Source organism: Schistocerca cancellata, chromosome 9 (assembly GCF_023864275.1).
Source record: "Schistocerca cancellata isolate TAMUIC-IGC-003103 chromosome 9, iqSchCanc2.1, whole genome shotgun sequence".
Lineage (NCBI taxonomy): Eukaryota > Metazoa > Arthropoda > Insecta > Orthoptera > Acrididae > Schistocerca > Schistocerca cancellata.
The window spans coordinates 404,663,270-404,682,294 of NC_064634.1; the positions used below are offsets into that span (position 1 = coordinate 404,663,270).

The 19,025-nt window shown below is 38.9% G+C and overlaps 1 protein-coding gene across 2 annotated transcripts in view; it reads left to right on the forward strand.

Moving 5' to 3' along the window:
• The window catches only part of LOC126100803 (transcription termination factor 2), a 255,850-nt gene that overhangs the window by 213,062 nt on the left and 23,763 nt on the right, over window positions 1–19,025 (forward strand). For both annotated transcript variants that reach the window (XM_049911433.1, XM_049911432.1), the window contains exons 15-16: window positions 1,167–1,370; window positions 18,585–18,794. In XM_049911433.1, the coding sequence (XP_049767390.1) occupies window positions 1,167–1,370; window positions 18,585–18,794 (414 nt within the window). The remainder of the gene's footprint in view (window positions 1–1,166; window positions 1,371–18,584; window positions 18,795–19,025) is intronic.

Consider the following 19,025-nt stretch of genomic DNA (forward strand, 5'->3'; position numbering starts at 1 on the left):
GATTAAATTGTGTAGTGTTCATTTGATTTTGTGTGTTTTATAAATTTTCTGAAATGTGTGATTCATTTAGGGTTTTATGAAGAACAGATTTTATATAGAATAATATAAACAATGTTGGAAGCACTGTTTTAATTTAATAATTTCTAAATTTAAAACTGCAAAATATGTGATATTCCACCTATGGAGGGGAGTCAAACAGATGTGATCACCTGGGACATTCTTCCTTCCCTGAACCCCTTGATTCTACACCCACACTCATTCGCATATATTCTTCTGGTTCAAAATTTTCTTCGGCAACAACAACACATTTTCTGCAGCGTTGTGTAATTAAAGGCTACACAGTTTTCTACAGCAGTTGGTTTTTAGAGTTGTTAATTTTATTAAATTGTAATATATTTAAAAAGAAAGATGATGAGACTTACCAAACAAGTGCTGGCAGGTCGATAGAAACACAAACATACACACGAAATTCTAGCTTTCGCAACCAACGGTTGCCTCGTCAGGAAAGAGGGAAGGAGAAGGAAAGACAAAAGGATATGGGTTTTAAGGGAGAGGGTAAGGAGTCATTCCAATCCCGGGAGCGGAAAGACTTTCCTTAGGGGGAAAAAAGGACAGGTATACACTTGCACACACATAAATATCCATCCACACATACACAGACACAAGCAGACATTTGTAAAGGCAAAGAGTTTGCCTTTACAAATGTCTGCTTGTGTCTGTGTATGTGTGGATGGATATGTGTGTGTGTGTGTGTGTGTGCAAGTGTATACCTGTCCTTTTTTCCCCCTAAGGTAAGTCTTTCCGCTCCCGGGATTGGAATGACTCCTTACCCTCTCCCTTAAAACCCATATCCTTTTGTCTTTCCTTCTCCTTCCCTCTTTCCTGACGAGGCAACCGTTGGTTGCGAAAGCTAGAATTTCGTGTGTATGTTTGTGTGTCTATCGACCTGCCAGTGCTTTTGTTTGGTAAGTCTCATCATCTTTCTTTTTAAATATATTTTTCCCACGTGGAATGTTTCCCTCTATTATATTCATATTATTAAATTGTAAGTTATATTGCAGTTCTGATAAGCTCCCCGCTCCCTTTTATATTGTTGCTGCAGATCAGCTATTGCATTATTAAGTTTTAATAACTATGCTTAGGTTGATATTTGTTTTCTATTACAGATGCTGGAAGAAGATGCAAAGGAAGTAGATGGTATTGAGGATGATTCTGGCATTGATCAGGATATGCTCTCAAAGTTAAGCAACTTGAGTCTAACAGAAGCAAATACTGAGGATGCCATCACCAATAGTGATGCCAATGAAATAGAAAAAAAAGTACTTGTTGAAAGTAATCCTGTATTTGATCTGAAGAGATGCAGTTCAAAAGTAAGCATGTTGTTGCTGAATAGAAACAAAGTTTCTAATCAGCTAATCAATGTTTTCATTTCAACTTATTTATTAATACAATGGAAAAATGGTCACACATCCATAATTATATTCTACTATGTTATTCTCAGTATGTTAGTAATAAGAGGAATGTCTATCATCTACAGTAATGAATACTTTTATAGTGTGTCAGATTAACAAAATATAAATTGTTTCTGTGTACTGCTCATGAATTTTTATGTAAACAGCCAGATGTGTTTTATCTTTTTAGCAAGATGTCCTTAGCGGTTCTCAGTAAAATGTCTGATTAATTACTTGAAGATCAGGCAGTTTTCCCTGAAGTATTTTTTCCTGTAGAGTCACTTCAGTTTTGTAATCGAATGCCTCAAACCACTATTTTTGCTACTGCACATTGTATTAGGCTTACAGCCATGGAAACTTCACACTTCTCTCTGTTAGTTTTTTGAAGAATGTTGTTACTTTTGCCTCATATTGATGTCCTCTGTAACACATGAAATGAACATGTTATTATGCATACTCTTTGGTTCAGCAACATTTAATACAGAAATCAGTATTCTTTTGTTCCACCATAGCTGGTTTCACATTAAATGATAACAGTGGATGCTTATTTTCATGACAGAGTTCTCATGTAAAGCAAAGCATTCTCAGAAACAACCAAACTAACCATTAGCCTAATATCATGTGCATCACCAAAAATGGCATGTGAAATGTTATGTTATTAAATTATAGTGTGTATATGAAAAAGTATGACATTCAAGCAGTTTTTTTTTTTTTTTTTTTTTTTTTTTTTTTACATGGGGGAAGACTGTGTGATCTTCTAGTAATGAATTATACATTTTACTATCTTCTTCTTCTTCTTCAGGCAAAATATGTCTGGGTGTATAAACAAAAATTCATGTGTGGCATGCAAAAAGGCATTTTCTCGGTAACTAGTGCAATTTATGTGTGCTGCAAAAAATAAGCACAACAAGAAGATTGTCACAAAGTATGGTAGTAATCATACCTAAATTTCCTCTCACACAAGTGAAAGGGTGCTGCGATCCATTGTGTGGACATGTGCGGTCACTTCATAGATTGCTCGTGCGAGGGCAAATTGCAATGATCAGTCGCTGATCACATGTGAATTACAGCGATCTGATGGATCGCATACAATTCGTTAATGCAGTATGGCTGCCTGGCAGGCTAGCTGTGATGTGTGGTAATACGGCTGTGACTTGTTTGTCTAGGTATTATGCATTGTTGTGTTGTTTTGTTTCATTTCACCTTGCCCACATTGAATAAGATATTATGTTAGAATTTATAGTTGTTCAGGAACCACGAATTACATTGTAGAATGAGTTGCCATTTGTAGTGGGAAGTAATAGGTAATACACCCTCTGATTATGCAGTAATTAGCATTTTGGAGCACAAGATTTAGAAATAGTGTTGATGGGAAGTTCATAGTTATAGTCACCATACACTCAGCTGAATTTGATGATTTTGTGATATTTATGAAACAATTTCATGCACTATTAAATTTATTAACTTCTAAACAGGATGATGTACCATAATATTAAATGGGCTCTCCCTCGTACAGTTTATAATGAGTTACGATAATCATCACTGCCACTATTGATAACAATTCTACACTTTGAGATTTGCAAACAGGTTGTGTAAATACTCACAGTTAGTTTATAACACTAATGAATAAAAAAGAAATTAATGACTAGTAAAGGAAAACTGAATTGTGTTAGTGCATTGGAAAGATGTACACAACACATTTGGCATCAGTGAAAAAAAATAATATATACTGTAAAGTAATCAACACTTCCCAAGAAAAGGATTTCAAAACAACTTTAATTAATTACAATTCTAGTTTTTTAACTATTTTTTTTTTTTTTTCCAAATATTCATGTGGATATGACGATCAACTGCAACTGCTGTTAAACATACAAGTTCATTTTCCACAACAGAAATTCTCAATAAAATGGCTTTAGTAATAACAGGTGAAATTGCTGATATTTAGAGGGATTGAGACAAGTGACTGATTGCAGCAGTAGTGCATGCGACATATTGCTGGGATCCAGCACTTGTATGTGCGACCCTTAAAAAATATAATTAAGAACCCTAGATTGGGTGCAGGCAGGGGGGAAGGGTGGGTTGGGGTAGGGGAGGATGAACACTGATGATAGACTTATTTAAAAGTGAAAATACAAATCATAGCTTTTGGAACTATTATTGTAGTTCTGTTATCTGCTCCTCTGACCCTGAGGTCTTGGTGACTTGCCACTCCATTCTAACCTTTCCCATCCTATCCCTTTGTCCTCCCTGAGGAACAAACTACTAGTTTCAGAAGCTGGTATTAATGTTTCCACTTTTAAATGCTCTAGTGGCAGTACTGAAAGTTTGCCTTCTTAAGCTAAGTAGTGGCTATCCATGCGATTGCAATATTATAGTTTTCTCAAGTAAATTATCTGCTTCTTATCACTCATCTTAGAATATTCACTATTAAAACTTTAACACAAGTCTTTTTCGTTTTCTCTAAAAGCTTTGTAGACTGTTCTTTAAACAGTGATTATGTATTGACAACAGCCTCACAATACTCTTACTTTCATACAAATTTTGCTGTCAATAATTAATTACAGTTTGAAAACATTAATAGCATTCATAATATTAGAAGGAGAAATGACTTAAACTATCCGTTATTCTTCTTTAGTGGGACACTGAAAGGAGTGTGCAACTCAGCCATAAAAATCCTGTTTTTTCTATCTATTACATAATAAAATTAACTTCGAATATAAATTGAGATCTTATCTGCTTCGCATTTACTTCATCTTCACAGAATATTTCTCTGTACCCTTGTATATAGTTCCATGACGTGGTCTTGCAAATATAATACATGGTTTGGGATAATATACCAAACACATGCAGATTTAAAGTCTTCTTAGGCATGTTGTAATCAATGGGTAGACAAGTTCTTGATTATGTAACAAGGAAATACAAGAAAGTGGTGAACAATATTATGAGAAGGAAAGTAGCTATTCATGATATAGTGGAGATGCCAAGTCGCAGATAGGCACAACAAAAAGATTTTCACACGTAAAGCTTTTGTCAACAACATCCTGTATCTTCCATTGTTTGAGGAAAGTGATTAATATTTATAGTGTATATAAAGAAAGAGTTAGAATATGTTGCCAGCTCACTTTGGCCACAGATGGCACAGTTATGACACGGAGGTTATATCATAACGAAGTTTTTGTAAAATTGATGGGCCCAGTGTTCTTTGTTTATATCAGAGTTGCTTAGTCACCAGGATCAAAGACATTGCATATTTAGGAACAACTATCGCAAACGATTTACGGTGGAATGATGACAAACATAGCAATGGGAAAGGCAGAAGGAAGATTATGATTTAATTTTCTGTCAATAATTAAGTTACTAGACATGAAGTACAAGCTCATCAATGATGATGAAGGAAATCAGCCAGTTTTTCCCCTAAAAGAATCGCCACACTATTCACCTTGATTGATTTCAGAATACCATGAAAAACTTAAATCTGGAAAGTCAAACATGTGATTTGAGCCCTACTCCTTCAGAGTGGAAGTTAGTTGTCTTAACCACTGTGTTACTTCATAAGATATGGGAAAGGTAGATGTCACACTTAAGATCCATGGGAAGAAATCCAAAAATATTGATCATTCATTGGAGAGATTCTTGACAGATGACAATATAACCAATTCTTAAGTATTGTTTGACAGCCTTGATCCTTTACAAGATGGAAGGGGGACAACAAGATGCAAAGAAGAACTCTATACGATTTTTCATGGTGTTGTGTAAACAGCATCACAAAATCTTTGACCAAATCAAAAAGTGACTCCAAAAGGAGGATTATTTCATGAAAATACTTAGTACAAATGTGGTAGATGGTCAAGGATTTTTATGGCTCCTCTGTGCCTCTCTAAATCTAAGTGATGCATCAGCTAGTCATTTCTCATCCTAGTATTGTATTTATGAATGTTGGTATTGTTTTCAAATTGTGATTAATAGACAACAAACTTTATATATGAGTAAATGCACTATGTGGCTGTTGTCAATTACCCTCAACAAAGAGTCATTCAAAAAACAGTACTGCAAGATGCTAGTGAGTTAAATTGGGAAAAGTAAGGCAGCTTTTTGGCATTTTCATCTCGAGTATCTAATGCTGCCCTTAATCAAAAGTCCAGTAGACATTTGTGTAGATCTGTAATATTTAACTTCAAGCTCAGGTTCTTCTCAATATGTATAAACTCCTAAAAATTTGGGATATTATTTTTTGTCTATTGTTTCTTTTTCATTCATTATTTTAGATTGGTGTTCAGCAGGATTTCCTTGACATCTTTTTGTAACTTTTGCCTGTACATTTTGCACAACTTGAAATACTGTTGTGGTGTCAAGCCTGTGAACCAAATTTTTTCCCTTGTCTAGCTTTTACACCAAAATTTAACGTTTGTGATTGACAGGAGCTTTCTGGAGTGCAATTTTCAGTTTACAATAGAGACAGTCAGGTGCAAGTAGGTAAAGAATCTCTGTAATATTATACTGTTTGTGTTCACTTCACATGGGTAATATTTAACTTACCTAGCATTTATACACATAAATATAGACGTGTTCTGTAAACAAACTATATGCCCTGCAGCCAGGTGACTCGCGAGTTTTGCTGTTCTCATAAAGATAAGTCATTTTAGATTATAACAACATTTAGTTTAGTACTGATTACATGGTAAATTGGTGTATTAGTGTGCTTTTTAAGCGTACCATTAAACGTTTCATTTTTATTTACATAATATAGCAGAAAACGTGAAAATATCGTACAGTTGGTTTGTAGTCGTATTTTCTGTTTACGTTTTGGCATAGCGAATCTATAGACTTGCGTTTAATTGTTCTTTGCTCTCTCCAGCAATTTAGCTGTTGTGTACCTCTTTGTTATTTAACTCACATTTCCGGAAAGTAGCGTAAAGTTCAAGTTGTTGTTTCAGAAACTTTGCACTGTTGTTTTTGTTGACACATAGTTGCGTATAGCCCAAATTAGTGGAATCAGATTTTCATGTTTATCTGTAATTTAACAGACTTATTCTTAATAAACTGTTGCGTTTATCATGAGTGAAAAGTGCTTGACTTGCTGTAGAATTGTTAGGTTGGGGCTTTGGTGTGACGGGTGCTGTAGTATTTTTTATGTGGGTGACTGTAGTGGCATGGGAGTAGGGGAAGTAAATGAGACTTGTCAGTGGTTTTGTAGGATATATAGTAGAGACAGTTAGATACTAGAACAGGATGGAAAAATTGCCATCCTTCAGGCTGAGTTAGACAAGGCCAGGGGAGATCTTGACAGGTTAAGGAGGGAAAAGGGCAAAGAGAGGTGGGAAGTGGCAACAGGAGGAACAGGCCTAGAACTTCATCTGACAGCTTCGTGGTGAATGTGGAAAATAGATTTCACCTGTTGCTTCAGTTAGAACATGGTGAGTCTCAAGAAGGTGCAGGTGTAGACAGGGCACAACAGACTTTCAGCAGCAATTAAAGTAAGAATGTAGGGAAATCAATAAAGAGAAAGAAAGTGCTGCTGTTAGGTGGTTCCCATGGAAGAGGTGTTGGCCAACTTTTGCAGGATGAACTAGGATAAGAATACCAGTTCAGGATTTTTTTTAAACCAGTGCTGGTCTGGGGCAAGTAACAGAGGATTTAGGATCACTTTGCAAAGATTTCACTAAGGGAGACACTCTGGTTATAGTGGGTGAGCCAGGTAATAGTATCGACACAGAACCTGGGTACAGTATAGAGTGTGACCTGGCAAAGATTGCATCAGCATCAAAGCATACTAGTGTTGAGTTTGTATCTATTCTTGGGCGCTATGACTGACCTAATTTGAACTCCTGTCAGGAGAGTTAATTTTGAGTTGGAATGTCTGCTTACGATGGATGAAGGGTCACACATTGGTGTGGTTCCTGTTGTTTCTGTCAGTAGGTGGGATTATACTAGGTATGTCCTTCACCCCAACAGGAAAGGGAAGGGTAAAGTGGCTGGGAAAATAGCAAGGAAGTTAAGGGAAGAGGCACTGTCATGAGTGATAAAATACCAGTGGTTATAGGATTGAGAAAAGATCCTTTTTTTAGGGTAGGGAGGACCAAAAGAAACCAAGTTTTAAGAGAAGTTAGTTGAAACAAACCTTCAGTTTGAGAAAGAAACCAAAAAAACATAATTCTAGCTCATTACGTCAGCATAAGCAGCTGATTTCAACTCTACACAATTTTAACTAAGTAAATGTGGAATGTCAGCTGTCTTTATTGCTTCAGAATATTCGAGGACTGAGAAATAAAATTAATGAATTAATTATCTGCATAGATGAATTAGAGTCTTCAAACCCAGCTGACATAATCTGCCTCTCTGAACATCATGTGACCACTGGTATAGAACTTTTAAGTGTTACAGGATTTAGCTTAGCATCTCACTTTTGTAGAGCAGAAATGGAGAAAGGAGGAGTTGCCACATTCATCAGGAACTGTCATAAATTTAAGAACATAGACATTCATAAATTTTGCCTACAACAGCATATGGAAGCATGTGCAACATAAGTATAATTTCATAAAAAATCCCTCATAATATTAAGTGTATATTGAGCACCTGCAGATAACTTTAATCTGTTCATAAACCACATTGAAGCTGTTCTGGCCCATTTAGCAATCAAAAACAAAGAAATAGTGGTTGCTGATGACTTCAGTGTAGAATTCCTTAAAGACTCTGTCAATAAGAACTTATTTGAGTTAGTAACACTGTTATTCAACTTAATTCCAACTGTAAAGTTCCCAACTAGGGTAGCCAATTGCTCACAAACAGCCTTCGATAATATATTTATAGAAAAGTCCAATGAACAAAATTATATTACAAAACCAAAAAACCAATAATCAATGGCCTCTCAGAGCATGACATGCAGTTCCTTCTGTTAAATGTTAATACTGAACAGGATTTAAAATTGTTAAACCCGAACTCGAGGGTAAACAATAAGCCAAAAATTGATTATTTTAGGACACTCCTCAGAGACATTCACTGGAGTGATGTTTACAGTGCTCATGGCATGAATGAAAAATATAACACTTTTGCTAATAAAGTACTAACCTTATTTTAACATTGTTTTCCCCCAAAACTAACAAAGGTTAAATCAAAGTTTACGAAGAAGCCATGAATTACTCAAGGAATAGAGGTATCTTATAAAACAAAAAGAAAACTGTATCTGTCAATCCGAAAAAGTTCTGATGTTGATGCTATAGCACATCACAAGAAATACTGCAAAATATTAAATACTGTAATATGAACATCAAAGCAAATATATTACAAGGAAAAGGTAGTCATATCAGACAACAAAATAAAGACAATATGGAATATAGTTGAGGAGGAGACTGGTAGAACCAGACATGAAGAGGCACAAATAGCATTAAGAGTATATGATACATTGGTGAGAGATGTGTATAGTGTTGCAGAACTTTTTAACAAACATTTTATAACTGTTACTGAAAAGATGGGGTTGTCAGGTTCTGTAGATGCTGCCATGGGATACCTGAGACCAGATATTTCAAGTAACTTCCATAATATGAATTTGACCCTCATTACCCCAGCAGAAGTAATGTCCATCATAAAATCTTTAAAATGAAAAACATCTAGTGGCTATGATGAAATATCAACAAAGTTAATTAAAGAATGTGATTCTGAGTTAAGTAACATATTAAGCTATCTATGTAACCAGTCGTTTATCAGTGGAGTATTTCCTGAATGGTTGAAATTTGCTGAAGTTAAGGCACTGTTTAAGGAGGGAGGTAAGGAAGTAGCATCAAATTTCTGTCCAGTTTCTCTTTTGCCAGCATTCTCAAAAATTTTAGAAAAGTTAATGTACAACTGGCTTTATAACCATCTTATCACAAATAACATACTGTCAAAATCGCAGTTCGGATTTCTAAAGAGTTCCAATATTGAGAAGGCTATCTACACTTACCGTGAAAATGTACTTTATTCATTAGACAAAAAATTGCAGGCAAGTGGTATATTTTGTGATCTGTCAAAGGCATTTGACTGTGTAAATCACAATATCCTTTTAAGAAAATTAGAATATTATGCAGGATATGCTGCAAAATGGTTTAAATCTTATATCTCTGATAGGAGACAAAGGGTTTTATTAGGAAAGAGACATATATTAAGCTATCGGGCATCATCCAACTGGGAACTAGTTACATGTGGGATCCCACAAGGTTCCATCTTAGGGCCCTTACCTTTTCTTGTGTATATCCATGACCTTTCATCAGCAACATTACCTGGTGCCAAGTTTGTTTTGTTTGCCAGTGATACAAACATTGCAATAAATGGCAAATCAAGTGTAGTCTTAGAAAGATCAGCTAATAAAATATTTGTGGACATTAATCACTGATTCCTAGTCAATTCTTTGTTACGAAACTTTGAAAAAACACACTACATGCAGTTCAGAACTTGTAAGGGGTGTCCCACGAGTATATGCCTAACATATGATGACAAGCAGATAGAAGAAGTGGACAGTGTTAAATTCTTGGGATTACAGCTTGATAATAAATTCAAATGGGAGGAGCACACCACAGAACTGCTGAAGCATCTAAACAAATCTCTCTTTGCAATGCGAATTCTGTCAGTCATAGGGGATATAAAAATGAAGAAGCTGGCATACTGTGCTTACTTTCACTCCATAATGTCATATGGGATTCTTTTCTGGGGTAATTCATCAAGACAAGCTAAAGTTTTCCGGGCACAAAAACGTGCAATAAGAGTTATATGTGGTGTGAACTCAAGAACATCCTGCATAGGCTTGTTAAGATAACTAAGGATAGTAACTACTGCTTCCCAAAATATTTATTTCTTAATGAAATTTGTCACTAAAAGTATATCACTTTTTCAAACCAACAGCTCAGTTCATGGAATCAATACTAGAAATAAGAATAATCTTCACAAGGATTTGAAGTCACTTATTCTTGTACAAAAAGGTGTGGAATATCCGCGGCATTCAAGCCAGACGAGATGAATTGTCAACCCTCTTACGATCCTACTCGCCGGTCATCTTCTGTCTTCGCGAAACAAAGCTGTGTCCCCACGATCGCTTTGTTTTCCCTCATTTTCAGTCAGTCCATTTTGATCTCCCCTCTGTTGATGGCACTTGTAATGGTCGCCTGGTCGTAGATATTGCTAATTGCTATCATCGCACTATTTCACTCCCATTTACGGAGCTTGTTAGCACTTGATGTTAGGTTGGCGCCATTAAAATGCATTGTGTTGTGGTAATCGCTGCTACTTGCTGGATCGCTGCTGTGTCTCGATGCTGATGCTGGCTCTACATCTGGTTGTCTAGGGTTAAAAACATGAGGTCCTGTGTTTTTTATGTGCTTTTGATGATAAAGAACGAGCGAAACCAACAAATATGTAAACTTCAAATATTTATTACTCTGGTGGCCATCTTAATTCCACTGTCCACCAAAGACTATGGCACAACACAACTTCCTTTACATGTTCTTTGCATTGTTTATCCACCTCAAACAATAACACACAAACACACTGTACCGAAGTGACATTCCGACTGCTTCTCGACCGTTCTTGCTGCTTGTATTTATAACATTGTCAAAGAACTACTAAAAAGAGATATAGTTTACAAGTCACATGCACATCTGTTATCATAATTTGTGCAGAAAAGTTATTAATTTGCATCGAGTGACATAATTTAACATGTTATTAAAATGACAGACAGATTTGTTGACTTGACAGAATAATTCTTTGTTACAAAAAGGCCGTTTTTTAGAAGTTTGTCAATTGACTTCTCTAATTTGCATAAATAAGTAATTAACATGAATTATTAAGAATTACATTGGTTTTCGTCTAAAACAGGATTGATTTCGTGAATACTAAGTGAAACCGCTCCTAGTGAACAAATAGGTTTCACTGGGTGATTTTTATTTAAGGAGATCCAAAGTACCTAAGTTGTCCACTATTTTTCATACTTCATATTAATTATTTAAGATGAACTTAGTGTTTTTACATGATGACATTTGCTGTATCAGTGATCAAGTGATATAAACTTTTGTGTGGGTCAGATATTCAGTATAATTTAATGGGTTGACTGTTTATGCAGACATGTTATGCAATCATTGTTAACATACACAATAACTTTTCTATAATCATAAATACTCGTTAAACTGGTTGAATTTGGAGGGTATCGCATACTTCGGTACAGTAAAGCCTTTAATATGTTCCGTTACACACTCCAGCACATGTAGGACTCGTGATTCTTCTCCATGATACTGTCCATTATCACCCTATCCCCTTAAACAGTTCCTTCCAAGCTGTTGCTGTCTGTCTCTCCCTTTCTGGATACGCCTTCTCTCTTTGTACTGTACACATTCCATCGTCCACACTAATGGCAAGAGCTGATCTCCTTCATCTTCTTGGTCAGCTTCCGCTCCCCTATTTGCTGGTTGGGGACTTCAATGCCCACCACCCGCTTTGGGGATCTCCGCGTCCTTGTCCGCGCGGCTCACTATTGATAGACGTCTTCCACCAAGCGGATCTTGTTTGCCTCAACACTGGGGACCCTACATTTTTGTCTGGCTCCATGACAAATTTGTCTCGTTTGGACCTTTCAGTCGGTACTGTTCTGCTAGCTTGACACTTTGAATGGTTCGCTCTTGCTAATACACACTCAAGTGACCACTTTCCGTGCGTGTCCTTAGATTGCAGCCATAACTGCCATATATGCGCCCGAGACGCCGGAAGTTTGCCCAAGCCTATAGGACACTTTTTTCATCTCTAGTGACATACGATGACAGTCACTTTCCTATTGTTGATGATGAGGTCACTCATATTACAGAAGTTATTCTTACAGCTGTGGAGCGTTCAATACCTTGCACCTCCGATTTGCCCCCGTGTCCCCCCAGTTCCTTGGTGGAACAAGGCATATCGTGACGCAATATGTGAGCGGCGACGTGCTCTTCGCGTTTTCTGCCACCATCCTACTTTGGCCAACTGTATCCACTATAAGCAGTTCTGTGCGCGATGCCATCGTGTCATCCGCGATAGCAAGAAGGTAAGCTGGGACTCCTTTACTAGCTCATTTAACACCTTCACTCCCTCCTCGGAAGTTTGGAGTTAGATTTGACGGTTATCTGGCGGGCCTAGTTTCTCCCCGGTCTCTGGGCTCACTGTTGCACACGGTACCTTAGTGGAACCCATTGCAATTTCTAACTCATTGGGCCAACACTTTGCTGAGATTTTGAGCTCTTCAAATTACCAGCAAGCTTTTCTCCCGAAGAAATGTGCAGCGGAAGTGCGACCTCTTGCTTTCTCCTCTCCAAATCATGAAAGCTATAATACTGTTTTCTCCATGCGGGAACTCCAACACACACTCATGTCTTCTCGCTATTCTGCCCCAGCACCGGATGGTATCCACATCAAATGTTGCTGCATTTATCATACCGTAGTCTGCGCTACCTCCTTCCTCTTTATAATCAAATTTGGACCGACAGTACCGTTCCCAGAAGATGGCTGGAAGCTATTGTCGTTCCTGTTTCGAAACCTGGAAAGGACAAACATCTCCCCTCTAGTTATCGCCCCATTTCTCTCACGAGTAGTGTATGTAAGGTTTTGGAGCGTATGGTGAATTGCCGTTTAGCCTGGTGGCTGGAGTCCCGAAGTCTTTTAACACCTGCCCAATGTGATTTCCAAAAGCATTGTTCTGCCACTGACCATCTTGTTGCTCTCTCCACTTACATCATGAACAATTTTCTCAGGAAACACCAAACAGTAGCAATATTTTTTGATCTGGAGAGAGCATACGATACCTGTTGGAGGACAGGCATCCTCCACACACTGTTCTCTTGGGGCTTTCGAGGTCGGCTGCCCCTTTTTCTTAGTGAATTTATGGCAAAGTGCGAGTGAACACTACTTTCTCCCGTACTTTCTCCCAAGAAAACGGGGTACCCCAGGGCTCCGTGCTAAGTGTTGTACTGTTTGCCATTGCCATAAATCCAGTTATGGATTGTCTCCTTCCCGATGTCCTGGGCTCCCTCTCTGTGGACGATTTTGCGATCTGCTACAGCTCTCAATGGACCAGCCTTCTTGAACGACGTCTTCAAGGATGTCTCGATCGCCTCCACTCTTGGAGCATCAAAACCTGCTTCCGCTTTTCTCCCAGTAAGACCGTTTGTCTCAATTTTTGGCATCATATGGAGTTTCTTCTGCCTTCCTTACATCTAGGCCCTGTCAACCTTCTGTTCGCAGATGTCGCTAAATTCTTGGGTCTTAATGTTTGACAGAAAACTGTGCTGGTCCTCCCACGTTTCCTATCTTTCGGCTCGCTGTCTGCGATCCCTCAACACCCTCCGTGTCCTGAATGGTACCTTCTGGGGAGCGGACCAAGTGGTCCTTCTCCGCCTCTATAGTGCACTCGAGATTGGACTATGGAAGCATAGTTTACTCCTCTGCTCGGCCGTCTATTCTTCAGCGTCTCGACTCTGTCCACTACCGTGGATTACATTTAGCGTCTGGAGCTTTTTACACCAGCCCTGTGGAAAGCCTTCACGCTGAGATTGCTGAACCTCCGCTGTCCAATCGGTGAGCTGTCCTTCTGAGGTGTTATGCTAGCCATCTGTCTTCCATGCCTGCTAATCTAGCCCATGACGTTTTTTTCAATGCCTCCTTGGATTTAGGGTATGCAGGACGCCCTTCCTCTCTACTACCACGGGGGTCCGCTTCCATCAACTGCTACGTTCGCTTTCCTTCCACTTTCCTAGAACTTTCTTGACAACTTGGAGTACAGCACCGCTCTGGCCTCGGATCTGCCTGCTCCGTGACCTTTGTCAGTTTCCCAAGGATGGTACCCCTTCTCTCGTTTATCGTCGGGAATTTGCTGCTCTATTCGCACAAATGAAGGATGCCACATTTATTTACACTGATGGCTCAAAAATATCATTTGGTGTTGGGAGAGCCTATATGGTTGGCGACACCCCTAATCGATTTCGGCTTCCCAACCAGTTTTCGGTTTTTACTGTGGAGCTTTATGCTTTTCTTCAGGCTGTCCAATACATCCATCGCCATCAGCGGATACAGTATATTATATGCTCAGATTTGCTCAGCTCTCTCTTCAGTCTCCAAGCTCTCTAACCTGTCCCCCCTCTGGTCCACCGGATTCAGGACTGCCTCCACTTGGGGAGCATCTCTGTGGCGATCCTCTGGATCCCATGACATGTTGGTATCTGTGGAAACGAAGCGGCCGATATAGCGGCCAAGGTTGTAGTCTCTCTTCTTCAGCCTGCTCTTCGCGTGGTTCCCTTCGCCGATCTACGGAGTGTTTTATGTCGTCATGTTGCTCTTTAATGGCACACACATTGGTTGACACTTCCCAATAATAAATTGCGGGATGTGAAGGCTCTTCCCTGTGCTTGGACCTCTTCCTCTCGAACTCGTTGTCGGGAGGAGGTAATTTTAACTAGACTCCGGATAGGGCACTGTCTTGTTAGCCATCGACATCTTTTAAGTGGCGATCCTCCCCCGCTTTGTCCCCACTGCTCTCAACTGTGGACGGTGAGACACCTTTTACTTGAGTGCCCCTATTTTACTCCGTTACTCGCCCGTCTACAGCTGTCGCCTGATATGTCTTCCATTTTAGCAGATGACACGCGCTCAGCCGATCGCGTTGTCGAGTTTATTAGTGTCAGTGGGGTGACGTCAGTCATTTGAAGCTCCTTTTGGGTACAAACAACCCCTCCATTTTTAGTTTCCCCCTTTTTTTGAGTTTCACTCCCATTGCTGCTGGTTTCCAGTTTGGTTTTTTACCTTTTCCTAAGTCACAGACTGGGTGCTAATGACTGTAGCAGTTTTGCGCCCTAAAACCCTTAAAAAAAAAGTTCCAAGTCGTAGATTGATTTAGGTTTATAATACTGTAATATTTAGTAGCTGTTATACAGCTGACTACTGGTGACAGTTTGTCCTGTTTCATTGGCCATTGGAAATCAACTGCTACAATCCAGATTTTATTTTTAGTAAGACATCTGTGTGTCTTGGTGTTGCCAACTGCCACAGAACTGGTTAGGTACCTTGGAAACTCCCAGGTTCCATGCTGTCTCTTATTGGCTAGGGGCATTTCAGAACAATAAATGATGGTCAGATTAGTAATTTCAAACAATGGAAAATCCAGGAGGAAATAATGACATTATGAGGAGGATAGACTGCTACTCATCATATAGTGGAAATGTTGAGTTGCAGACAGGCACAACAAAAAGACCACTAAAAAAAGTAAGCTTTTGCCCAAAAGGCCTTCATGTGTATTAGACAGCACACATACACACTCTTGCAAGCACAATTCGCACGCAGGTGACCACTGTTTGTGGCTGCTGAGGCCAGACTGGCACTAAATTTTTTGCCTTATCAACTAATCTAAGGAAAATCATGTGCAGGGAAAGATTTATTGAATTCCTTGGCTATGTTTAGCTCATCATTGTATAAGTTTTTAATCTTTGCAATGACAGTCATTTCAGTTCTGGCTGATATCACCAGGGAGATTACATTTAAATTTAATATGCAATAAATGTTGATCTGCAATTACAGGTTAACTCTTCAGAAACAACCAAACACAGAAGGCCCTCTCTTTGACAGTCGCCTTGCAAGCATGAGGTTAAGGAAACAGTCTACAATCAAGGCACAACAAAACTACCATCATTGTTCTTCCAGTCTTGCAAGCATGAGGTTAAGGAAACAGTCTACAATCAAGGCACAACAAAACTACCATCATTGTTCTTCCAGTCTTGCAAGCATGAGGTTAAGGAAACAGTCTACAATCAAGGCACAACAAAACTACCATCATTGTTCTTCCAGTCTTGCATTGCACCATTAGTGTACATCATATATACACATACACTAAAGCACCAAAGAAACTCGTATAGGCATGCATATTCAAATACAGGTGTATGTAAACAGGCAGAATACGACGCTGCGGTCAGCAACGTATAAGACATCAAGTGTCTGGCGCAGCTGTTAGATCGGTTACTGCTGCTACAATGGCAGGTTATCAAGATTTAAGTGAATTTGAACGTGGTGTTACAGTGTGTGGGGATTTTCCCACACGACTAGTTCACGAGCATGCGGCTACTATCAGGAATCCAGTAAAACATCAAATCTCTGATATTGATGCAGCTGGAAAAGATCCTGCAAGAATGGGACAAATGATAACTGAAGAGGATCGTTCAGCATGACAGAAGTGCAACCCTTCCGCAGATTGCAGTGCTGGGCCATGATAAAGTGTCAGTATGTGAACCATTCAACGAAACATCAGTAATATGGGCTTTTGGAGCCGAAGGCCCACTCGTGTACCCTTGATGACTGCAAGACACAAAGCTTTACACCTTGCCTGGGCCCATCAACACAGACATTGGACTGTTGATGATTGCAGACATGTTGTCCGGTGAGATGGGTCTCATTTCAAATTGTATCAAGTGGATGGATGTGTACAGGTATGGAGACGACCTCATGAATCCATGGACTCTGCATGTCCGCAGGGGACTGTTGACGCTGGTGGAGGCTCTTTAATGATGTGGGGCATGTGCAGTTGGAGTGATAAGGGACCCCTGGTATGTCTAGATATGACTCTGACAGGTGACAAGTACGTAAGCATCCTGTCATGTCCATTGTGCATTCCAACGGACTTGGGTAATTCCAACAGGGCAGTGCGACACACCACACGTCCAGAATAGCCACAGAGTGGCTCCAGGAACACTCCTCTTAGTTGAAACATTTCCACTGGCCGCCAAACTCCACACACATGAACATTATTGAGCAAATCTGTAATGCCTTGCAACGTGCTATTCAGACGAGATCTCCACCCCCTCGTACTCTTACGGATTTATTGACAGTCCTGCATGATTCGTGGTGTCAGTTCCCTCCAGCACTACTTCAGACATTAGTTGACTCCATGCCGCATTGTGTTGAAGCACTTGTGGGTGCTCGCGGGGGCACTACACTATATTAGGCAGGTGTACCAGTTTCTTTGGCTCTTCACTGTATGAGCAGTTCACACACCTGTAATCGTTCTGATGCTAATACTTCTGTTGAGTGCTCCAACAGTAGACTGTTTAAGCGGAACTACGGCACCTATAACAGTAGGCAAGGTAATGCTGTTGTACTAGGGGAGAAATTGGAGTAACACAAGGTATTTAGACAGATGATTATTTTGATTATTTTGTGTAAAATTTGGGAAAATTAGTACCTGGGAATAGCTAAATTTACTGTTTCGAATAAAAGGTGTGTGTGTGTGTGTGTGTGTGTGTGTGTGTGTGTGTGTGTGTGTGTGTGTTCTCTTTTTCCTACACACACACACCACCTGCTGCACTTCTTCATTGGGGTGAAATTTATTTCCTCATATTGCCTCTTTGAGTAGTCTAAACATGTAATCATTCGGTGTGAGGTCTGGTGTTTATGACGGATGTGGCAGAGTACAAAAGTGCAGGTCACTGATGGTTGCAAGTGTTGCATGGGCAGTATGAGGCAAAGCATTGTCATGTTGCAAACTGGGACCTGTAGTCAAAAGGGGTAGAGAGAAGAGGAGTCTGATTCTGAACTGTAGGACCATAGTGAATGGGTAGAGAATTAATGACTTTTCATATTGACGTGTTTTTTTACTAAGATTGATCATCTGACTAGAAATGGAGAAGAGTGAAACAGTATTAATCCAGTGAAGAAACTTCATTTGCCAAATGTGAGGATATTTTGCCATTTATGTGCACTAATACTGGCTGCTTAGTTTTGAAGGGCGCATACTTGTAGATTTTCTTGTCATATTACAAAATCGCTAAATGTAAAACATTCTCAACTGCTTCCTATACTGTACCACCTTTTCCATTTTTCATCATCACCTAAAAAAATTAGATATAAATATCTTGTTTAATTTTTAGAGTTGTTGCATAAATGAATGTTGCTAATTAGTTTTCAGTAGAAGTTCAAAGTTACACAGAACTAAATGTTTTTATTATTTTGCTAAGTAGGTAAAAAATAAGTCAAGTGATGTCCTGCATGTTAAAAAATGCAATCATGAACTTTTTTTCATCAGAGATTTTTCTGGTAGTTCCTAGTAAATATGCATAATTACTCTTTTTTCCCATTATTCCTCTTCCTTACTGTTTTGTTTTATTGCAGATGCAAGCAGTTTTTGATAAGTTATCCGAAACTGTTTTGGGCACAGAAGACAAAGCTGTTATCATTTCTCAGTGGACAAGCATGCTGGAAATATTAGCAGAACACTTGCAGGAAATGGGTGTCAGATACACAATTCTAAGTGGCTCGGTGCCAGTCAAAGATAGGGGTGACATTATTGACAAGTTCAATAGACCTGACAGAGGACCAAAGGTATAATATTACAGCAACATAAATGTGAGAAGCTTGTAATTAAGATTAAAATTGTGGATAATATACACATTTTCAGTGTTTCAGAGGATATAATGATAGCCATAAGAACTTTAGGAACTGTATTTTTTAGTACACTTAAAAAGTCTAGTTACCATATTTATGCAACTGTAAGAGGATCATGGGTTTGTTTATAAATAACTTTCTGCTACCAGTTATGATTTTATTTTGGCA